At 42.2% G+C, this 21233-nt stretch overlaps 1 protein-coding gene across 1 annotated transcript in view; it reads left to right on the forward strand.

The window, feature by feature from the left end:
- LOC106587057 (protein kinase C-binding protein NELL1) overlaps positions 1-21233 on the forward strand; it is a 493867-nt gene that overhangs the window by 100426 nt on the left and 372208 nt on the right. Inside the window, exon 5 of the mRNA XM_014174942.2 lies at positions 14960-15056. Coding sequence (XP_014030417.2) covers positions 14960-15056 — 97 coding nt within the window. The remainder of the gene's footprint in view (positions 1-14959; positions 15057-21233) is intronic.

Raw genomic sequence — 21233 nt, forward strand, 5'->3', positions numbered from 1 at the left:
GTTCACTCTCTGTTCACTGTAAAAGCCTGAAACAACATTCTAAAGACTGTTGACATCTAGTGGAAGCCTGAGGAAGTGCAAAATGAACCCTAAGTCACTGTGTACTGTAAAGGCAATCACTTGAAAAAACAACTAGCCTCAGATTTCCCACTTCCTGGTTGGATTTTTCTCAGGTTTTTGCCTGCCATATGAGTTCTGTTATACTCACAGACATCATTCATCATTCATCATTCATAACATGCATATCCTACCTTCAGGGCCTGAGTAGCAGGGAGTTTAATTTGGGCACGCTTTTCATCCAGAATTCCGAATATTGCCCCATACCCTAGAGAAGTTAATTTTGGTCAATTGTATTGTGGGTAAGGAAACCCCAAATAGTGCAATAAAAGGGTCTGGCTCGATCTGTGTGCCGCTTAATTTTGAAAGTGTGTTAAAGAGGTCTTTCCAGACAAGAGATGGGCAACACCAATACATGAGTACATGATTAGCAGGAGACTGATTACATCGTACACAATTAGGTTTCACGTCCTTGTAAATTTTGGATTATCTTGCTTTGGTCCATTGGGCCCTATGAATGAGTTTGCATTGACTGAGTCCGTGTCGAGCGCAAATAGAAGAGCTTTGTACCCTTTTGAGTGCCCCTTCCCATAGTTCATCAGATATTTCCTCACCCTGTTCCTCCTCCCATGAGGAATTAATATTGTTTAATGAGATGACTTGTACTGAGCAAATTTGACTATAGATTATTGACAAAGTGCCTTTCAGAGTAGGAAGTGGGACAAGAAATGTGTCGAACTGGGTTTCACCAGGAAGTGTGGGGAATCCTGGATCTATGCTGCGGATGTAACTCCAGACTTGTAAGAACCTAAAAAAATTATGTCTGGCGAGACCAAATTTAGCTGATAATTGTTCAAACGTACTAAATGTATTGTTAATATACAGATCTCTGAATCTTTTAATACTGAGACTAGACCATGTTGAGAAAGCACCATCAACCATAGATGGGGGAAAAGCTGGGTTTGAGGCTACCGGAGCCAAAGAGAGGTTGTTTGAAACCCAAAGTGGCACCTAAATTGATTCCAGATCTTGAATGCTGTTTTGACACATATATTTTTGGTGAATGAGGAGTAAGGGCCTGTAATGGAGGAGTGAGCGAGGGAAGACAATGATGCCGGTATAGACGAGGCAGCCTATATCTCTAGCCAAATTGGGGCTGGGAATATCTCTCTGCTCTGCAACCAGTAGTGAATGATCCTAAGGTTAGCGGCCCAATAATAGATTCTGAAATCTGGTAGAGCTTGACCGCCGTCTGGTTTGGGCCTCTGCAAAAGCTGTTTTCGCATCCTGGGGGGCTTTTTGTCCCATATAAAGTGTAGTATTAGGCCATCAATCTTTTTGAAAAATGTATTGGGAAGAAAAATTGGAAGGCACTGATAAAGATATAAGAATTTAGGGAGAGTATTCATTTTAATAGAGAGTTGTAGCAAAGACCAGCGTTCCAAATCGTCCTTAGCACGGGTTAAAAGAGGAGCAAAGTTGGCTTGAAAAAGGTTTTCAAATCTGATTGTGACATGTACCCCGAGATAAATAAAACTATTGTGAGCAATTTTAAATGGCAAGTTATGTAAAGGGAATTTTTTTGCGGCCATATCCAGCGGCATCAATTCGCTTTTACTGAGATTCAGTTTATACCCTGATAAGTGACCGAAGGATGCAAAAGTGGCAAAGGCAGCAGGAACAGAGACAGAAAAGTTGGATGTGTATAATAATAAATCATCTGCATATAAGGACAGTTTGTGTTCGTGTCCGTATCTGACTATACCTTTGATGATGGGGTTGGAGCGAAGTGTTATTGCAAGTGGTTCTATGGCGAGGGCAAACATTAAGGGACTTAAAGGGCAACCCTGGCGTGTCGATCGTTGCAAAGGGAAGCAGTCTGATTGAGTGTTATTAGTCCTGACAGAGGCTTGAGGGGTTGTGTACAGAAGTCTTATCCAAGCCATGAATTTGGAACCAAAGCCGAATTATTTAGAGTGTAAAAAAGGTATTTCCATTCCACCCGATCAAACGCTTTCTCCGCATCCAGGGATATAATGGCTTCAGAGGTATTGACGACAGAAGGATTATATATAATATTAAATAATCGTCGAAGATTGAAGAATTAGTGTCTATTTTTAATAAATCCTGTTTGATCTGGTGAGATAATTGATGGGAGGACTGTTTCCAGACGCGTTGCCAGTAGTTTGGCTAGAATTTTATAGTCAACATTTAGCAGGCTAATTGGACGGTATGATGCACAGTCAAGAGGGTCTTTGTTTTTTTAAGAATAAGACAAATGGTTGCCTGAGTGAGAGTCTGTGGAAGAGCACCATCTACAAATGCTTCATTGTACATTTCAATAAGAATAGGGGCTATTTTGGAGATAAACTTTTTATAAAACTCTGCTGAGTAGCCGTCAGGCCCTGAGCTTCTCCCAGATTGAAGGGATTTGACAGCATTAGACAATTCTTCAACAGTGATCGGCTGCTCTAATTTTTTTAACCAAATCCCGGCTGACAGAAGGCACAGCAAGTGAGTGGAAGAAATTATCCAATTCCATTGTGTCCGCTTTACTTTCAGAAGTATATAGTGACTGGTAAAATCTCTTGAACTCATCATTGATCCCCCTAGGATCTAATGATATCCCAGATGATGTACGAATTTTAGGAATCTGAAATGATGATGATAGTTGACGTAACTTGTTCATAGTAAGTGTTCCTAGACTTGACAAGCAGTTCAGTAACCTGGTCTGTTAATAATGTGTCAAATTTTGCTTGCAGAGTTAAACGTTCCTTATAAATATCCGGGGATGGTGAAACGGCATGAATGTCATCTAATTGGGCAATACAGCGTGTTAACATAGATAGCCTATCCTTTTTCAGTTTGTTCTCATGTGCGGTGTAAGAAATAATTTCACCTCTGATATAAGCTTTCAAAGTTTCCCAGAGAGTAGACTGTTACTACTTCCATAGTAACAGGAGCGTGGTCAGATACAACAATTGGATTATATGAACATGAAGATATGGAATGGAGGAGCCTGTCATCTACAAGGAAGTAGTCTATGCGCGTAAAAGTGTGGTGAACTGATGAGAAAAAAAGAGTATGCTTTTCCAGCTGGATTAAACATTCTCCAAGGATCTGAAACTGCAAATTCAGACATAAAGGTTCGGACAACTCTAGCTGAGGTTGATAAGTTTAGTGGAGGATTGATCCAAATGTGGGTCTAACCAACAGTTACAGTCACCACCTAAGATCAACATACGGGAAGACATATCTGGGAGTGTAGAGAAAACCAATTTGAAAAAAATCACCATTGTCCCAAGTAGGAGCATAAATATTAACAAGAAGTACCTTTGTATTGAGCAGCCTACCACTGACAATTATGTATCTACCATGGGGATCTGCGATCACATTAGAACATGTAAAAGGTACCGATCTGTGAAGTAAAATAGCCACCCCTCTTGCCTTACTCTGAAATGAGGAATGGAACACCTGACCCACCCATCTGCACCTAAGACTTGAGTGTTGTGATACCTTCAGATGAGTTTCTTGGAGAAAGTTGATGTGAGCTTTCAATTGATGAAGGTGGTGTAGCACCTTACTACGTTTAACTGGGTTATTAATGCCCCTACAGTTCCAAGTGAGAAAATTAAAGCCATTCCCTCCAGCAGGATGGGCTAAACTAAGCTGTTTTAAGAGAGAGAGGACGTGTAAAGGACAAGGTACAATGTAAACTGAAGATCTTAGTTGAACCTAATAGCGCAAATGTAAAAAACAAAGACAAGCGACGAGGCACAAAAGACATATAAAAACTATATAGAAATAAAGAGGGAAAACCCCTTCCCTCACACCCTCCCTTGCCGAAGCATCTCCCCAACTGAGATGCAAGCAAAACCCTAAATACCAACATTTTTTAGAGCAAAGCATTTATAACTCTTACTCCGTTCTACCTGAGATTTGTGACCATTTAACTAGAGTAAGCCAAACATACATAGATTGGTCCTTAACTGAGTCTGAGGAAAACTAACCTCGGTTAAGAGAGGTTTAACAGTACTACAGATGGTAAAACTATGACTGAACCATGAAAACAGACAGATATTGGCATTAGAGGCGGCAACCTGGGTTAGAAATGTTTTATTTTTATTTTTTAAGAATGACACTCAAATTGGCTTCATTAGCAAACCATTCGGCCTGCTAACTAGCCTGCTAACCAACCATCTGTTCCACACCATGCGGTACAACAGCTGCTTTCACGTTCTTGTTGATGAAATCTGCCGCTAAAGCCGGGACCTCGAATCTGTGCGTGGAGCTGTCCGATAAAGTCAGTCTCAGAACCGCAGGATAGATGAGGCCGAACTTCGCGCCCGGGCAGGCGCGTAGCTGGCGCTTCACAGCTCCAAAGATAGCCCGCTTCTTAGCCACGTCTGTGGTGTAGTCCGCAAATATCGAGAGTCTTTTAACCTTATAGAGGAGAGGGGATGCTTCTCCCGATCTCCTCAGTATGTCATTGCGGACGTGAAAGAAATGCTTGGCTACGCAGAGTGCGGTGGGCCCAGTCTAGCAGTGGCTTCTCCTCCAGACCGAGCAGCTCCTGAAGCAGCTGGGCCATGAACTCCGAGGGTCTTGGGCCTTCCACTCCCTCTGGTATTCCCAGTAGACGAATGTTGTTCCTCCGCATTCTACTTTCCATATCTTCGCATCTATTGTCGAGGTATGCCACCTTAGTTATCAATGAGCCAACGTTAGCCTCTAGCTCGCTAATGCGAGTGCTGTGGTCTGTAGCACCTCGTTCCAAATCCGATAAGGCCACTCCATGTGTGTCGAGCTTATTCTGTATATTCTCGCTAGATTTTTTAAAGCTCGTCTTTGACCATTGATATCTCTGACCTGAGATTGGTAGAGAGAGAGTCAATTTTGCAGTAAATATTGGTTTTGATGGTGCCTATCAGGGATTGTAGCATCTCCACAGTCAGTGTTTCCGTGGGGCTGGCATTAGCAGCGTCCGGTGGTGGGGGTGAATCAGGAGAGGGCACGGGCTTGCTGCGGCCTGCTCTTGCAGGCCGCTGCTCTTGGCCGGGTAGACGACATTACAAATTGACATTTCTCAAAACTGATCTGAATTGTTTATGGGTTTCTTCAGACGCCTGGCCAAAAAGAAATATATACAATTTTGCAAGGTTAAATATATAAATTTGGTCACTAACTCAGGAGCAATAGGGAAATGCGTTCTACATCTTTGGCTTCCAATAGCGCCCCCCCTGTTTCAATCTTATTGACTATCCCTTTTTGCTTGTTTTTGTTTTTTTCCAATGTCGCAGCTTTTTCGTCACTCATTTCGAGGCTTGCCTTCAACTCTTTTATATCCTTACTGACTAGTTCAAGTATACCCAGTTTGTCATTTATTGATTATAACAGATTGGTTTTGACCTTTACCATTCCCGGTGGTGAAAATATTAAATCGTCAGTGTCTGTAGAAGAGTCACGTTTTTGTTTGAAATAGGTTCCCCTGTCTTACTCTCCATTATGTTTAGGTGTTGCTTGTTTTCGTAATATTTGTTGATAAATTTCTCCAGTCTTAAGATTTGTTTTGTGTTGTTATCCAGATTGAAGGTTATTACCCACCAGATTGTGTAGTGCTAATATTTAGTCTAACCTACAGATATTGAATATTAAGTTTTTATCTTGCGGTATCTACATAGCTGTGTTCCTCCATCTGATTATTATTGTTGCATTTATTTGCATATGGAAATGGTACTAGGTTTTAAATCAGCCTACAATCCTGGCTGTCCTGACTAGTGACCACTCTGCAGAGTTGCCTCCGGAACAAGTCACCTGCTTTTGGTGGACACGATTCATCTGCATTTAATGAGAGAAAGAGAGAGAAAGAGATAGACAGCACAGGGCTTTTAGATCTACATTTGTAGCATACTCTAATGAGAGAGGTGGCAAATAGAGAGACAATAAACAATTCGTTTTCACTGGATGAGGGGCAGGTCTGTGGTGGAATTATTGTAATCAAAAGGAGAATCTTTTAGATTTCTTCAAAACAATCAAACTTTATTATTTAATTACTGCAGTAATGGAGCTGGTCGGTAATCTCCCCTGGAGGTGATCACTGAGAACTCAACCAGCTGGTTTGAGCCACAGCATTTTATAGCAAAGTCCATCCTCCTTCAGTCTACATGACAAACAACAGATGTATGGAATGGGTCACAAGGTTAAGATTTATATGAAAGATACTTATATATTTCACAGCAGTATCTCATTGTGTGGAGACCAGGGTCTGGCCCTGGAGTCATCTCTCCCTGGTACTGTATAGAACAGAAACATTAACTCATGCTCTGGAATGTGGTATCAACCAAAGACATCGTAAATCCTCTTGAGGCCCATCCTCAGTAGAACACACACAGATGAGCGTTCTAACAATCCCTTATTCTGTTGCATAAAACAACCATTTGATGCAATAACAGCATTATAACATAATCTTGTCATTTCCACCATAGGTCGCAGGGGATATACAGTAGGGGTGCATCCCAAATGACAACTTATTCCCTATTTAGTCCACTAGCTCCCAACATACTGTACATTATTTACCACAGCAACAGCGATTGGGCTAAACATGAAGCAGCAATCAGCAGCATCGAGCTACTGCTGCGACACACACGCACACGAGCGTGCGGACACACACACACACACACACACACACACACACACTTGTTATGTCTGACAGGAAACTAAGAGGTTTTCGCTGTGCATTACAGGTGAAAGAGTTCCTAAAACGAATTGTAATTTTCTATTGTTTGTAAATCTGGTCATTCTTACTGGTCATTCTGTCCATATCAAAGGCATATGAAAGCCAAAGTACTAGCTCAGACAGACAAGCCATATTTGTTCAAGATCTTTTATCGTAACCACATTCAAAATGTATCATTTAGCTGACAATTCACTGTCAAAATGGAATGGACTTCCAAGTCTTTACTACAAACCATTATTTGGCCATGTCACCCTGGTGCTCTGTTTTAATTGTGAAAACTGATGGACTGCTCCTTTAAGCCCAGAAGAGACCGGTTGAAGGGAGCTCACAGCTTTAGTTAACAACCTCTTGGTGACTGGGAGGGGGACGTGGAGCTGAATGGCTCTGGATGTTTGGCTTGATAATGCTTAACTCCGTTTATGTCTCCAGTCAGCAGACAGAGCAGGAATCCAGCACAGAGCCAGGGTACAGGTATCAATAGTGTGCGTTACGAAGCTGTGGGGTGAGACTGTCTGTCATGCTTGAGGAGAGCTGCTCTGCTCCACATTTCTACTCTCTGATTTCCCCTGGAGGAAGAGAAGGGTGCCGACATATACACACTCTCTCCTCTCAACTATTAGATTAGCTCAGTGTTATTCACCCTTATTGGATCAGTGTTCATGCCCAGACCAGAATAGCCTCACGCTTTCCCTCTGTGTGTGTGTGTGTGTGTGTGTGTGTGTGTGTGTGTGTGTGTGTGTGTGTGTGTGTGTGTGTGTGTGTGTGTGTGTGTGTGTGTGTGTGTGTGTGTGTGTGTGTGTGTTTCAAGTTTTATGAGTTGTATGTACAGGGTACACATGGTATACACCGTCCAACGAAATGCTTACTTTCAGGTTCTTTCTCAACAATGCAACAACAATAAAAAATATTAAAAGTTAAGAATACAAACATAAAATGTGATGTGTCCATGTCTGTGTGCGTGTGCGTGAGTGAGTGCATGTGTGCCAAGGTGCAGGAGAGTCAGAGCAGGTGGTCAGTCCAGTTCAAGTGTTCAGCAGTCTGATGGCTTGTAGATAGAAACAGTCTCTGAGCCTGTTGGTATCAGACCTCATGCTCTGCTACCTTCTGCCCAACTGTAAAGGAGTGAACAGAGCAATTCCCATACTAGGCCATGATGCAGCCAGTCAGGACGATCTCGATGGTGCAGTAGTAGTATTTGCAGAGGTCCCGGGGTGGCATGCCAAATTTCATCAACCACCGTAGGAAGTAGAGATGCTGTAGCGCCCTCTTGACACGAGTGGTGGTGTTGTTGGTCCATGTCAAGTACTCAGTGATGTGGATGGCGAGGAACTTAAAACGACTGACTCTCTCTACTGCAGTTCCGGTAATGTGGATCAGGCATGTTCCCTACTCTGCATTCTTAAGTCAACAATCAACTCTGACGTTGAGGGAGAGGTTGTTGTCCTGGCACCACAATGCCAGTTCACTTAACTCCTCTCTATAGACTGATACGTCGTTGTTGGTTATCAGGCCTACAACTGTGGTGTCGTCAGCAAACTTGGTGATGGAGTTGGTGTTGTGCAAAACCATGCAGTCGTGGGTGAACAGGAATTACAGCAGAGGGCTGAGGACCCCCTAGGGGGCCCGTGTTACTGACAGTTGTGGCTCCTTTGCGTGATGTATTGTTGTCTCTACCTTCTTGACCTTTGTGCTGTTGTCTGTGCCCAATAATGTTTGTACCATGTTTTGTGCTTCTACCATGTTGTGTTGCTACCATGTTGTTGTCATGTTGTGTTGATACCATGCTGTGTTGTCATGTGTTGCTGCCTTGCTATGTTGTTGTCTTAGGTCTCTCTTTATGTAGTGTTGTGTTGTCTCTCTTGTCGTGATGTGTGTTTAGTCCTATATTTATATTTTATTATTATGATTTTTTTATATTCCCGGCCCCGCAGGAGGCCTTTTGCCTATTGGTAGGCCGTCATTGTAAATAAGAATTTGTTCTTAAGTGACTTGCATATTAAATAAAGGTTAAATTAAAATAAAAAATAGTCAGTGTGGAGGAGGTGTTGTTGCCAATCCTCACAGCCTGTGGTCAGCCCATCAGGAAGTCCAGGATCCAGTTGCAGAGGGTGGTGTCCAGACGCAGGGCTCTGAGCTTGGTGTCAAGCTTGGAGGGAACAATAGTGTTCAATGCTGAACTGTTGTCAATGAACAGCATTCTCACATACAGTGCCTTCAGAAAGTATTCATACCCCTTGACTTATTCCATCGTGTTGTGTTACAGCCTGAATTCCAAATGTAAAGTTTCACCATCTACACACAATACCCCAAAATGACAAAGTGAAAATATGTTTTTAGACATTTTTGCAAATGTATTGAAAATGAATACAGAAATATCAAGTATTCACACCCCTTTGCTATGACACTCCAAATTGAGGTCAGGTGCATCCAATTTCCTTTGATATGAAACACTAAAGCATGCATGAGAGCACTAGCTGTTCAGGACGACTGTGTCATCATGCTCTCAGTAGCCGATGTGAGCAATACCTTCAAAAAGGTCAACATTCACAAAGCCGCGGGGCCAGACGGATTACCAGGATGTGTACTCATAGCATGCGCGGAACAACTGGCAAGTGTCTTCACTGACATTTTCAACCTCTCCCTGACCAAGTCTGTAATACCTATAGACCACCATAGTCCCTGTGCCCAAGGAAGCGAAGGTAACCTGCCTAAATGACTACCGCCCCGTAGCACTCACGTCGGTAGCCATGAAGTGCTTTGAAAGGCTAGTCATGGCTCATATCAACACCATCATCCCGGAAACCCTAGACCCACTCCAATTTGCATACCGCTCCAACAGATCCACAGATGACACAATCTCAGTCGCACTCCACACTTCCCTTTCACACCTGGACAAAATGAACACCTATGTGAGAATGCTGTTCAATGACTACAGCTCAGTGTTCAACACCGTAGTACCCACAAAGCTCATCACTAAGCTAAGGACACTGGGTCTAAACACCTCCCTCTGCAACTGGATCCTGGACTTCTTGACGGGCCGCCCCATGTTGGTAAGGGTAGGCAACAACACATCTGCCACGCTGATCCTCAACACGGGGGTGCATGCCCCTCCTGTACTCCCTGTTCACCCACGACTGCGTGGCCAAGCTCGACTTCAACACCATCATTAAGTTTGCTGACGACACAAGGGTGGACAACAACCTCTCCCTCAACGTGAGCAAGACAAAGGAGATGATCGTGGACTACAGGAAAAGGAGTGCCCCCATTCACATCGACGGGGCTGTAGTGGAGCAGGTCGAGAGTTTCAAGTTCCTTGGTGTCCACATCACCAACAAACTATCATCGTCCAAACACACCAAGAACGTCGTGAAGAGTGCATGACAAGTTACATCCATGCAGCAATGCATGACAGGAGACTGAAAAGATTTGGCATGGGTCCCCAGATCCTCAAAAAGTTCTACAGCTGCACCATCACCTGGTATGGCAACTGCTTGGAATTCAACCATAAGGTGCTACGTTTACATTTTAGTCATTTAGGAGACGCTCTTATCCAGAGCGACTTACAGTAGTGAATACATACATTTCATTTGATGCATTTGTTTTTGTACTGGCCACCCGTGGGAATCGAACCCACAACCCTGGCGTTGCAAACACCATGCTCTACCAACTGAGCCACAGGGAAGACAGAGGGTAATGCATACAGCCCAGTACATCACTGGGGCCAAGCTTCCTGCCATCCAGTACCTATATACTAGGCGGTGTCAGAGGAAGGCACACACAATTGTTGTTTTTACAATGTTGCTATTCGCTGTTTATTATCATTGCATAGTCAATTTACCACTACCTACATGTACAAATTACCTTGACTAACCTGTACCCCACACATTGACTCGGTACAGGTATCCCTTGTATGTAGCCTCTTTATTGTTCTTTTATTGTGTTAAATATTTACTAAATAAATAAAATAAAAAGTAACTATTTCTTGAACTGCATTGTTAGTTAAGGGCTTGTAAGTAAGCATTTCACGGTAAGGTCACCTGTTGCATTCAGCACATGTGACAAATAAAATTTGATTTGATCATACTTGAGCGGTCACAACAACTTGAAACATTATGCTTTGGGGGTGTTTTTCTGGTAAGGGGACAAGACAACTTCACTGCATCAAAGGGACGATGGACGGGGCCATGTACCGTCAAATCTTGGGTGAGAACCTCCTTCCCTCAGCCAGGGGATTGAACATGGGTCGTGGATGGGTATTCCAGCATGACAATGACCCAAAACACACAGCCAAGGCAACAAAGGAGTGGCTCAAGAAGAAGCACATTAAGGTCCTGGAGTGGCCTAGCCAGTCTCCAGACCTTAATCCCATAGAAAATCTGTGGAGGGAGCTGAAGGTTCGAGTTGCCAAACGTCAGCCTGGAAACCTTAATGGCTTGGAGAATATCTGCAAAGAGGTGTGGGACAAAATCCCTCCTGATGTGTGCGAACCTGGTGGCCAACTACAAGAAACGTCTGACCTCTGTGATTGCCAACAAGGGTTTTGCCACCAAGTACTAAGTCATGTTTTGCAGAGGGGTCAAATACTTATTTCCCTCATTAAAATGCAAATAATTTTATAACATTTTTGACATGTTTTTCTGGATTTTTTTGTTGTTATTCTGTCTCTCACTTTTCAAATACACCTACAATTAAAACCTGTTAGGGACAGATGTTCCGCTCACAAATATCCAATGGTATAGAGTGGCGCGAATTATAAATACCTCAAATATGCAAAAACTTCAATTTTTCAAACATATCACTATTTTACACCATTTTAAAGACAAGACTCTCCTTTATCTAACCACATTGTCCGATTTCAAAAAGGCTTTACAACGAAAGCAAAACATTAGATTATGTCAGGAGAGTACCCAGCCAGAAATAACCACACAGCCATTTTCCAAGCTAGCATATATGTCACAAAAACCCAAAACCACAGCTAAATGCAGCACTAACCTTTGATGATCTTCATCAGATGACACTCCTAGGACATTATGTTATACAATACATGCATGTTTTGTTCAATCAAGTTCATATTTATATCAAATACCAGCTTTTTACATTAGCATGTTTTGTTCAGAACTAGCATACCCACCGAAAACTTCCGGTGAATTTACTAAATTACTCACGATAAACGTTCACAAAAAACATAACAATTATTTAAAGAATTATAGATACAGAACTCCTTTATGCAATCGCGGTGTCCGATTTTAAAATAGCTTTTCGGTGAAAGCACATTTTGCAATATTCTGAGTAGATAGCCCGGCCATCACAGGCTAGCTATTTTGACACCCACCAAGTTTGGTACTCACCAAACTCAGATTTACTATAAGAAAAATTGGATTACCTTTGCTGTTCTTCGTCAGAATGCACTCCCAGGACTTCTACTTCAACAACAAATGTTGGTTTGGTTCCAAATAATCCATAGTTATATCAAAATAGCGGCGTTTTGTTCGTGCGTTCAAGACACTATCCGAAGGGTAACGAAGGGTGACACGCCCGGCGCGTATCGTGACAAAAAATGTCAAAATATTCCATTACCGTACTTCGAAGCATGTCAAACGCTGTTTAAAAATACATTTTTATGCGATTTTTCTCGTAAAATAGCGATAATATTCCGACCAGGAGTCGTTGTTTTCATTCAAAGACTGAGAAAGTAAAATGGACTTTTCACGTGCACGTGCGCACCCGTCTCATTGTTCTCAGATTGACCACTTACCAAATGCGCTACTGTTTTTCAGCCATGGAATGCAAAGTCATCATTCAACGTTCTGGCGCCTTCTGAGAGCCTATGGGAGCCTTAGAAAATGTCACGTTACAGCAGAGATCCTCTTTTTTGGAAAGAGATGACAAAGAAGGCCAAGAAATGGTCAGAGAGGGCGCTTCCTGTTTGGAATCTTCTCAGGTTTTGGCCTGCCATATGAGTTCTGTTATACTCACAGACACCATTCAAACAGTTTTAGAAACTTTAGGGTGTTTTCTATCCAAATAAAACAATGATATGCATATTCTAGTTACTGGGCAGGAGTAGTAACCAGATTAAATCGGGTACGTTTTTTATCCGGCCGTGCAAATACTGCCCCCTATCCCCAACAGGTTAACATAGAGACACACCCTCCCCCTCTCACCTTAACCGAGTCTAATGTCTGATCTTGACGATGCATAGAATAATTTGGCAGTTGTATATCCATGCCCTCGTTCAGCCACACCTGCCTCCTCTGTCCAGAACCTCACTATTCTCTGTGTTGGTGGTACAGGACGGCAGGCAGTGTTCAGGGTCAGGGGCAGGCAGAGTGGTCAGGCAGGCAGGCTCAGGGTCAGGACAGGCAAGGGTCAAAACCAGGAGGGTGAGAAAAAAGAGAGATTGGGAACAGCAGGAGCTGAGACACAAAAATGCTGGTTGACTTGACAAACAAGATGAACAGGCAACAGAGAACACCGGTATAAATACACAGGGGAAGATGGGTGACACCTGGAGGAGGGTGGAGACAATCACAAAGACAGGTGAAACAGATCAGGGGGTGCCACTTCTTAATGCGTTTGAGCCAATCAGTTGTGTTGTGACAAGGTAGAGGTGGTTAACAGAAGATTACCCTATTTGGTAAAAGACCAAGTCCATATTATGACAAGAACAGCTCAAATAAGCAAAGAGAAACGACAGTCCATCATTACTTTAAGACATGAAGGTCAGTCAATACGAAACATTTCAAGAACTGTAAGTTTCTTCAAGTCCAGTCGCAAAAACCATCAAACGCTGTGATGAAACTGGCTATCATGCGGACCGCCAGAGGAAAGGAAGACCCAGAGTTACCTCTGCTGCAAAATATATGTTCATTAGAGTTAACTGCACCTCAGATTGCAGCCCAAATAAATGCATAACAGAGTTAAAGTAACAGACACATCTCAACATCAACTGTTCAGAGGAGACTGCATGAATCAGGCCTTCATGATCAAATTGCTGCAAAGAACCCACTACTAAAGGACACCAATAAGAAGAAGAGACTTGCTTGGGCCAGGAAACACGATCAATGGACATTTAACTGGTGGAAATCTGTCCTTTGGTCTGATGAGTCATAATTTGATATTTTTGGTTGCAACCTCCGTGTTTTTAAGAGACATAGAGTAAGTTAATGGATGATCTTCGCATGTGTGGTTCTTACCGTGAAGCTTGGAGGAGGAGGTGTGAAGGTGTGGGGATGCTTTGCTGGTGACACGGTCTGTGATTTATTTAGAATTCAAGGGACACTTAAACAGCATGGCTACCACAGCATTCTGCAGCGATACACCATCCCTTCTGGTTTGAGCTTAGTGGGACTATCATTTGTTTTTCAACGGGACAATGACCCAACACACCTCCAGGCTGTGTAAGGGCTATTTTACCCAGAAGGATAGTGATGGTGCTGCATCAGATAACCTGGCCTCCACAATCACCCGACCTCAACCCAATTGAAATGGTTAGGGATGAGTTGAACCGCAGAGTGCTCAGCATATGTGGGAACTCCTTCAAGACTGTTGGAAAGGTGCTCCAGATGAAGCTGGTTAAGAGAATGCAAAGAGTGTGCAAAGCTGTCATCAAGACAAAGCTTTGCTACTTTGAAGAATTTAAAATGCTGGTTACTAGATGATTCCATATGTGTTATTTCATAGTTTTGATGTCTTCATTATTATTCTACAATGTAGAAAATAGTAAAAATAAAGAAAAACCCTTGAATGTGTTGCTGTGTCCAAACTTTTGACTGGTACTGTACCTCTGCGATTGAAGTCTTGCTCTCATTTCACAAAATGCATTTTCCAGTGATTGGACATTAGCCATCAGGATACTAGGAAGAGGAGGCCATGTAGCCCGTCTTTTCAGCCTATCTTGGAGTTCCCCTTTCCTTCCTCAACGGTGTAATTATTGCACAAGCATTCTGAACAAAGTCATAATTAACGCAAAAATAGCCATAAAAAAGCAGTCGAGCAGGAACCAGCAAGACGCACGCCCAAGATGCATTCCTGTGTGTGTGTGTGTGTGTGTGTGTGTGTGTGTGTGTGTGTGTGTGTGTGTGTGTGTGTGTGTGTGTGTGTGTGTGTGAGAGAGAGAGATTTCAGAATCTGACTGTGTCTCTGTTGATTGTTTGTTGTTGGCAGGATTTATGAGCGAGTGATAGACCCACCTCAGATGGATCTGACCCTGGGCAGTGGAGTGTGGCTGGGTCAGCATAGCCACAAGCATGGCCTCTTCAAGGTAAAACAAACCTACTTTCACCACCATATACACGATCACTGTAACCATATAACCTCAACCACGCAAAGGTAACAGTCTTCACTATCTTGTCATTCTATGGACGAAAGTACCATGCTTTCTCTCCGAAAGTAAGATTTTTCTAGCCTTACCCTGAATTATGAGTAAATAGCGCATTTACATTTAGCATTTTAGAATCTGAGAGTAAATAGAGCCGAATACATTGATAGAAATCCCTTTGTCCATGAGAGATTTACATGGTTATTAAACTTCATGCCAGGGTAAGCCTACACAAAACATAGCCCTTATTTTAAGTGTTTCTAAAATCCCATATGGGGAAAAATGAATGGTGGAAAAATGATTGGAACCATTTCCCTCTTTGACCGCTAGGTTTTATGGGTATTATAATACCTCCACTGTGGGGCTCTATTTATCACCATCAATAACAACACTATGCTATGGTAAGACTCTATATAATGCAACCTCAACATAGCCTTATTATTGAGAGAGGGGTAGGGAGAAAGAGGAAAGGGATGTGGGGACAGAGAGAGAAAAATAGGGAGGGGTAGAGAGATCAACTGACCAATATTCCTCCATCTTACACCCGCCCGCTGAGCAGTCGATGGCCTCTCTTCTATCTTTATTTAATCTCATGTATTGATCAGCAATACAGCGTAGAGCCTGAATAGATGATCCCATGCCTCCCAGGCCACCCACAGTCTGTCAGTGCCTGTGTCCATTTTGGACACAGCCAGTGTCATCTTCTATTCTCCACAGCATCTGTAGTACCCATTCTTTGTAGTATGCTCTCTCTACCCATATGATGATTACTGGGCCCAATCAAAGCATAAAGAACTCCCCTTCTCTTTCTCGGAGGACAAAAAACTCAGTATTTAAAGAATTCTCTCTGTCATCTTGGTTTCAGGCAGTCTGCCTAAAACCAAGGTTGAAGCAGTAGCAGTCTAGCTCCAGTCTAAGGTTCAGCAGCGTTTAAGTTAGAGTTGATGGGAAAAAAGAGCAGAGACAGATGGCCTAGAAACCTAGAAACGTTCAAGGTGTGACTGTGGATGAGAGAGGAGGGGATTTGTTTTGCTGTGTTCAGAGTTTGATTTGGTGCAGGAAATGTGCTGGAAATTCAATCATACCTATATTTTTATTACAACCACTTATTCACAGCTCATGCTATAGCTTTTTTTAAAGCATTAAGGCCATATTATGCATTCCTAATCCATTACACACAGCTGTTTCTAAAATCAAATAAGTTGGCTTTACATTAAAAAAGTAAATAACAGGCCTCCCGAGTGGCACAGCAGTGTAAGGCACTGCATCGCAGTGCAAGCTGCGTTACTACAGATGCTGGTTCGATACCTGACTGTGTTGCAGCCAGGAGACCCATGAGGCGACGCACAATTGGCCCAGCGTTGTACAGTTTAGGGGAAGGTTTGGCCGGCCGGGATGTCCTTGTCCCATCGCGCTCTAGCGACCGACTCCTGTGGTGGTCTGGGCGCATGCATGCTGACACGGTCGCCAGGTGTACAGTGTTTCCTCCCACACATTGGCGCGGCTGGCTTCTGGGTTAAGCGTGCATTGTGTCAAGAAGCAGTGTAGCTTGGTGGGGTTGTGTTTCGGAGGATGCATGGCTCTCGACCTTCACCTCTCCCATGTCCGTACGGGAGTTGCAGCGATGGGACAAGACTTAACTACCAATTGTAGAACTTAACCTGTTGGCTATAGCCATTCCGCCAGCGGAACATGTAGCCAAAATCCAATGGAACAGCAGGGCGCGAAGTGCAAAACATCAAAAATCTAATGATGTCAATTTCTCAAACATACGACTATTTTACACCATTTTAAAGATACACTTCTCCTTAATGTAACCACATTGTCCGATTTCAAAAAGGCTTTACAGCGAAAGCAAAACATTAGATTATTTTAGGAGAGTACATAGACAAAAATAACCACACAGCCATTTTCCAAGCAAGTATATGTTTCACAAAAACCCAAAACACAGCTAAATGAAGAACTAACCTTTGACGATCTTCATCAGATGACACTCCTAGGACATCATGTTACACAATACATGTATGTTTTGTTCGATAAAAACAGCATTTTACATTGGCGCATGATGTTCAGAAAATGTATTCCCACCAAAACGTCTGGTGAATGACCACATCAATTTACAAAAATACTCATCATAAACGTTGACAAAATATATAACAATTATTTAAAGAATTATAGATATACTACTCCTTAATGTAACCGCTGTGTCAGATTTTAAAATAGCTTTACGGAGAAAGCACATTTTTCAATATTCTGAGTACATAGTTCGCCATCACAGCAAGCTATACAGACACCTGCCAAGTTCGGGGTCAACTAAACTCAGAATTAGTATTATAAATATTCTCTTACCTTTGCTGATCTTCGTCAGAAATCACTCCCAGCACTGCTACTTCCACAAGAAATGTTATTTTTGTTCGAATTAATCCATTTTTATGTCCAAATACCTCCGTTTTGTTCGTGCGTTCAGATCATGTTCCATTACCATTCATAGAAACATGTCAAACGTTGTTTGCAATCAATCTTTAGGGTATTTTTTACGTAAAATTGCGATAATATTCCAACTGGACAATAGCGTATTCATTCCAGGAGAAAAAGAAGGAATGGCGCGCTCGCGGGATCGCGTATACCCTAACCCTTTGTCCATAGGCAGTCCACTGATTGACTGAGCTACTATTATCTGCCCAGTAACAGGAGAAGGCTGAAAGAACTTTCTGAAGGCTGTTGACAGCCAATGGAAAGCCTTAGGAAGTGCAACGTGACCCCACAGACACTGTAGTTTCGATAAGGATTCAAAAGAAGAACTATAATTCTCAGATCTCAAGGTTTTTGCCTGCCATATGAGTTCTGTTATATTCACAGACATCATTCAAACAGTTTTAGAAACTTCAGAGTGTTTTCTATCCAAATCTACTAATAATATGCATATTCTAGTTTCTGGGCCAGAGTAGTAACCAGTTAAATTTGGGTACGTTTTTCATCCGGCCGTGAAAATACTGCCCCCTATAGCAAAGATTAACACAACGTCCATTTCTTTATTTCTTGAGGCCCCCATTATTAGTCAAATAATGATCATTTTGTGCTCAAACCACAACTTAGACAGTCCCAATGGGCTAAAGATCAAACCATCTGGCATTTGCTCGAACTGCCCTATGGCCATGGTTTAGATACAGTAGCTTATCTTATAGAGAACTACTGCATGCTACTCCAAGGGAACATTATTGTAACACTCTCTACACTGTAAATGCTGACAAGTGTCCTAACCTAAATATATTTTGTACACTGTACAAAATATAGACATCGTTGTTCGTTGACGAGTAGAAGAATGGTCACACTTAAGTTCACTTTTCTAGATATTTGACTTAGGACAGCTAATCAGCCGTACCAGTGATTTTCTGGGAGGTGAGCTTCACGCCTCCATCTCGTGTTGGCATTCAGGACCACTTTCAACCACTTTACACACGCAGCTGCAGCCTGGCGATGTTCTGGTCTGGGAGGTGAGTTTATTTTCTTCACCTCGTGTTGAGGTTCAAAGTTCCAACCATTTCAAACGTGTAGCTCCCATTTCATGCTTTTCTGGTCTAAATGTTCATTTCTTTACCAATCCTTTTATGCACTCTGGTCAGAAGGGATGATTCCGTCAGTCTGACACGCTCTCTGACCTCACTCGGGGCGTGGCTACTTACTGTGCAAAGTTTATAGGAGGCAAATCCTGTTATTGCTCCTAACGTTTAAGGGCCGCTGCCCCTTCAGGCAGTACATACCGTCTAAACCCACAAATATGGAAACAAGATCTGGGCTGCCTGAGATGTTGCTTCATCATGTGCTTGGAACTTGCAAGTGTATACGGGGAAGCCAGATGGAGGAGCCCCTGAGAAGAACCAAGGGATGTGGGTTGTCCTGGACGTGACACAGGGAGTCCGTGACCACAACATCACATGCAATAACTTTTTTACTTCGCACAAGCTGGGACAGGAGCACCTCAAGAGGAAGCTGACCATGGTAGGAACAGTACAAAAACACAAGCCAGAGCTCCCATCTTAGCTGTTTAACTTCCTTGGGATAGGGGGCGGTATTTTGACGTCCGGATGAAAAGCGTGCCCAAAGTAAACTGCCTGCTACTCAGGCCCAGAAGCTAGGATATGCATATAATTGGTAGATTTGGATAGAAAACACTCGACAGTTTCTAAAACTGTTAAAATTATGTATGTGAGTATAAAATAACTTATTTGGCAGGCGAAACCCCTTGGACAAACCATCCAGGATTTTATTTTGGAGTTCACTGTTTTCAATTGTTTTCTATGGTAAACTAGATTTATGAGCGACCTGGTTGCAGTTCCTATGGCTTCCACTAGGTGTCAACAGTCTTTAGAAATTGGTTGATGTTTTTCCTTTGAGAAATGAAGAAGTATGGCTATTCAGAATGAGAGTCAAGCCAAGTGGACTGTTTTGTTTGGGGCGCTCGACCTGTAGCTCGCTCCACTTTGATTTTATCCGCTTTGAACACAGTATATTCCGTCTTCAATTTTATCGATTATTTACATAAGGATGGATTAGGAAAGTTGTTTAAAATGTTTGGACAAAGTTTACAGGTAACTTATTAGATCATTTGTAGTCATGTTGGGCGAGTTGGAACCGGTGTTTTTCTGAATAAAACGCGCCAAATAAATGGACATTTTGGGGATATAAAAAAGGAGTTTATCGAACAAAAGGACAATTTGTGATGTTTCTGGGACATATTGGAGTGCCAAAAGAAGAAGATCTTCAAAGGTAAGGCATGAATTATATCGTTATTTCTGACTTTTGTGTCGCCACCTGCCTGGTTGAAAATGATTGTTATGCATTTGTATGGTGGGGTGCTGTCCTCAGATAATCCCATGGTTTGCTTTCGCCGTAAAGCCTTTTTGAAATCTGACACCGCAGCTGGATTAACAAGTTAAGCTTTATTTTGACATATTGAATGTGTATTTTCAAGAATGTTAAATATTTACAATTCTGTAGTTTGAATTTGGCGCCCTGCACTTTCACTGGATGTTGGTCAGGTAGGACGCTACCGTTCCACCTAGCCTAGGATCGGACCTTTAATTACAATTTCACCTAAAATGACATACCCAAATCTACCTGCCAGTAGCTCAGGACCTGAAGCAAGGATATGCATATTCTTGAAACCATTTGAAAGGAAACACTTTGAAATTTGTGGAAATGTGAAATTAATGTAGGAGAATATAACACATTAGTTCTGGTAAAAGATAATACAAAGAATCTTTGAAATGCAAGAGAAAGGTCACAATGTATTTTTCCAGGTTAGGCGCAATTTCGATTTTGGCCACTAGATGGCAGCAGTGTATGTGCTACATTTTAGACTGATTCAATGAACCATTGCATTTCTATTCAAAATGTGGTACCAAGTCTGCCCAAATGTGCCTAATTGGTTTATTGATATATTTACAAATTCATAACTGTGCACTCTCCTCAAACAATAGCATGGTATTCTTTCACTGTAACAGCTACTGTAAATTTGACAGTGCAGTTAAATTAACAAGAATTTAAGCTTTCTGTCCATATCAGACATATCTTTGTCCTGGGAAATGTTCTTGTTACTTACAACCTCATGCTAATCACATTAGTCTACGTCAATTATTAAATTTTTTATTTCTTCTTCTGTGACCTCAATGTGCAGTGTCTGTAGAGATACATCAGATCAAGCTTGGACTGTGCTATGTAGTAGGGAGTTGTAGTTTCCAACAGGCCAATATTCGACATAGTTTAGCGCCAAAAATGTGGTAATTAACTACAATGACCATAACCCATTGCACAACCGCTTAAAGTTGTCCGGTCTGTGTGGAGCAGACATGGAGACTGACCGCCTGTGTACACTAGGGAGCAGAGAAGGGAGAACGCGCAATTGCTAGCGATAGAAACCAGTTGCTTCAAGAGCCTGAAAATACATGAACTAAATGATTTATAGTTGATATTCAACAGTCATAAAAGTATGCCTAATTTACTTTGAAGAACTACTAAAATAGTGATTTTGTCAGACAGCATCAGCAGCAGCTCTATAGACATGAAATGCTGACTTGGAATTAAATAATAAAGTAATGAAATAAAACAAATATTTTGTTC

The sequence above is a fragment of the Salmo salar genome, chromosome ssa26, assembly GCF_905237065.1.
Source record: "Salmo salar chromosome ssa26, Ssal_v3.1, whole genome shotgun sequence".
In the NCBI taxonomy this organism is placed as follows: domain Eukaryota; kingdom Metazoa; phylum Chordata; class Actinopteri; order Salmoniformes; family Salmonidae; genus Salmo; species Salmo salar.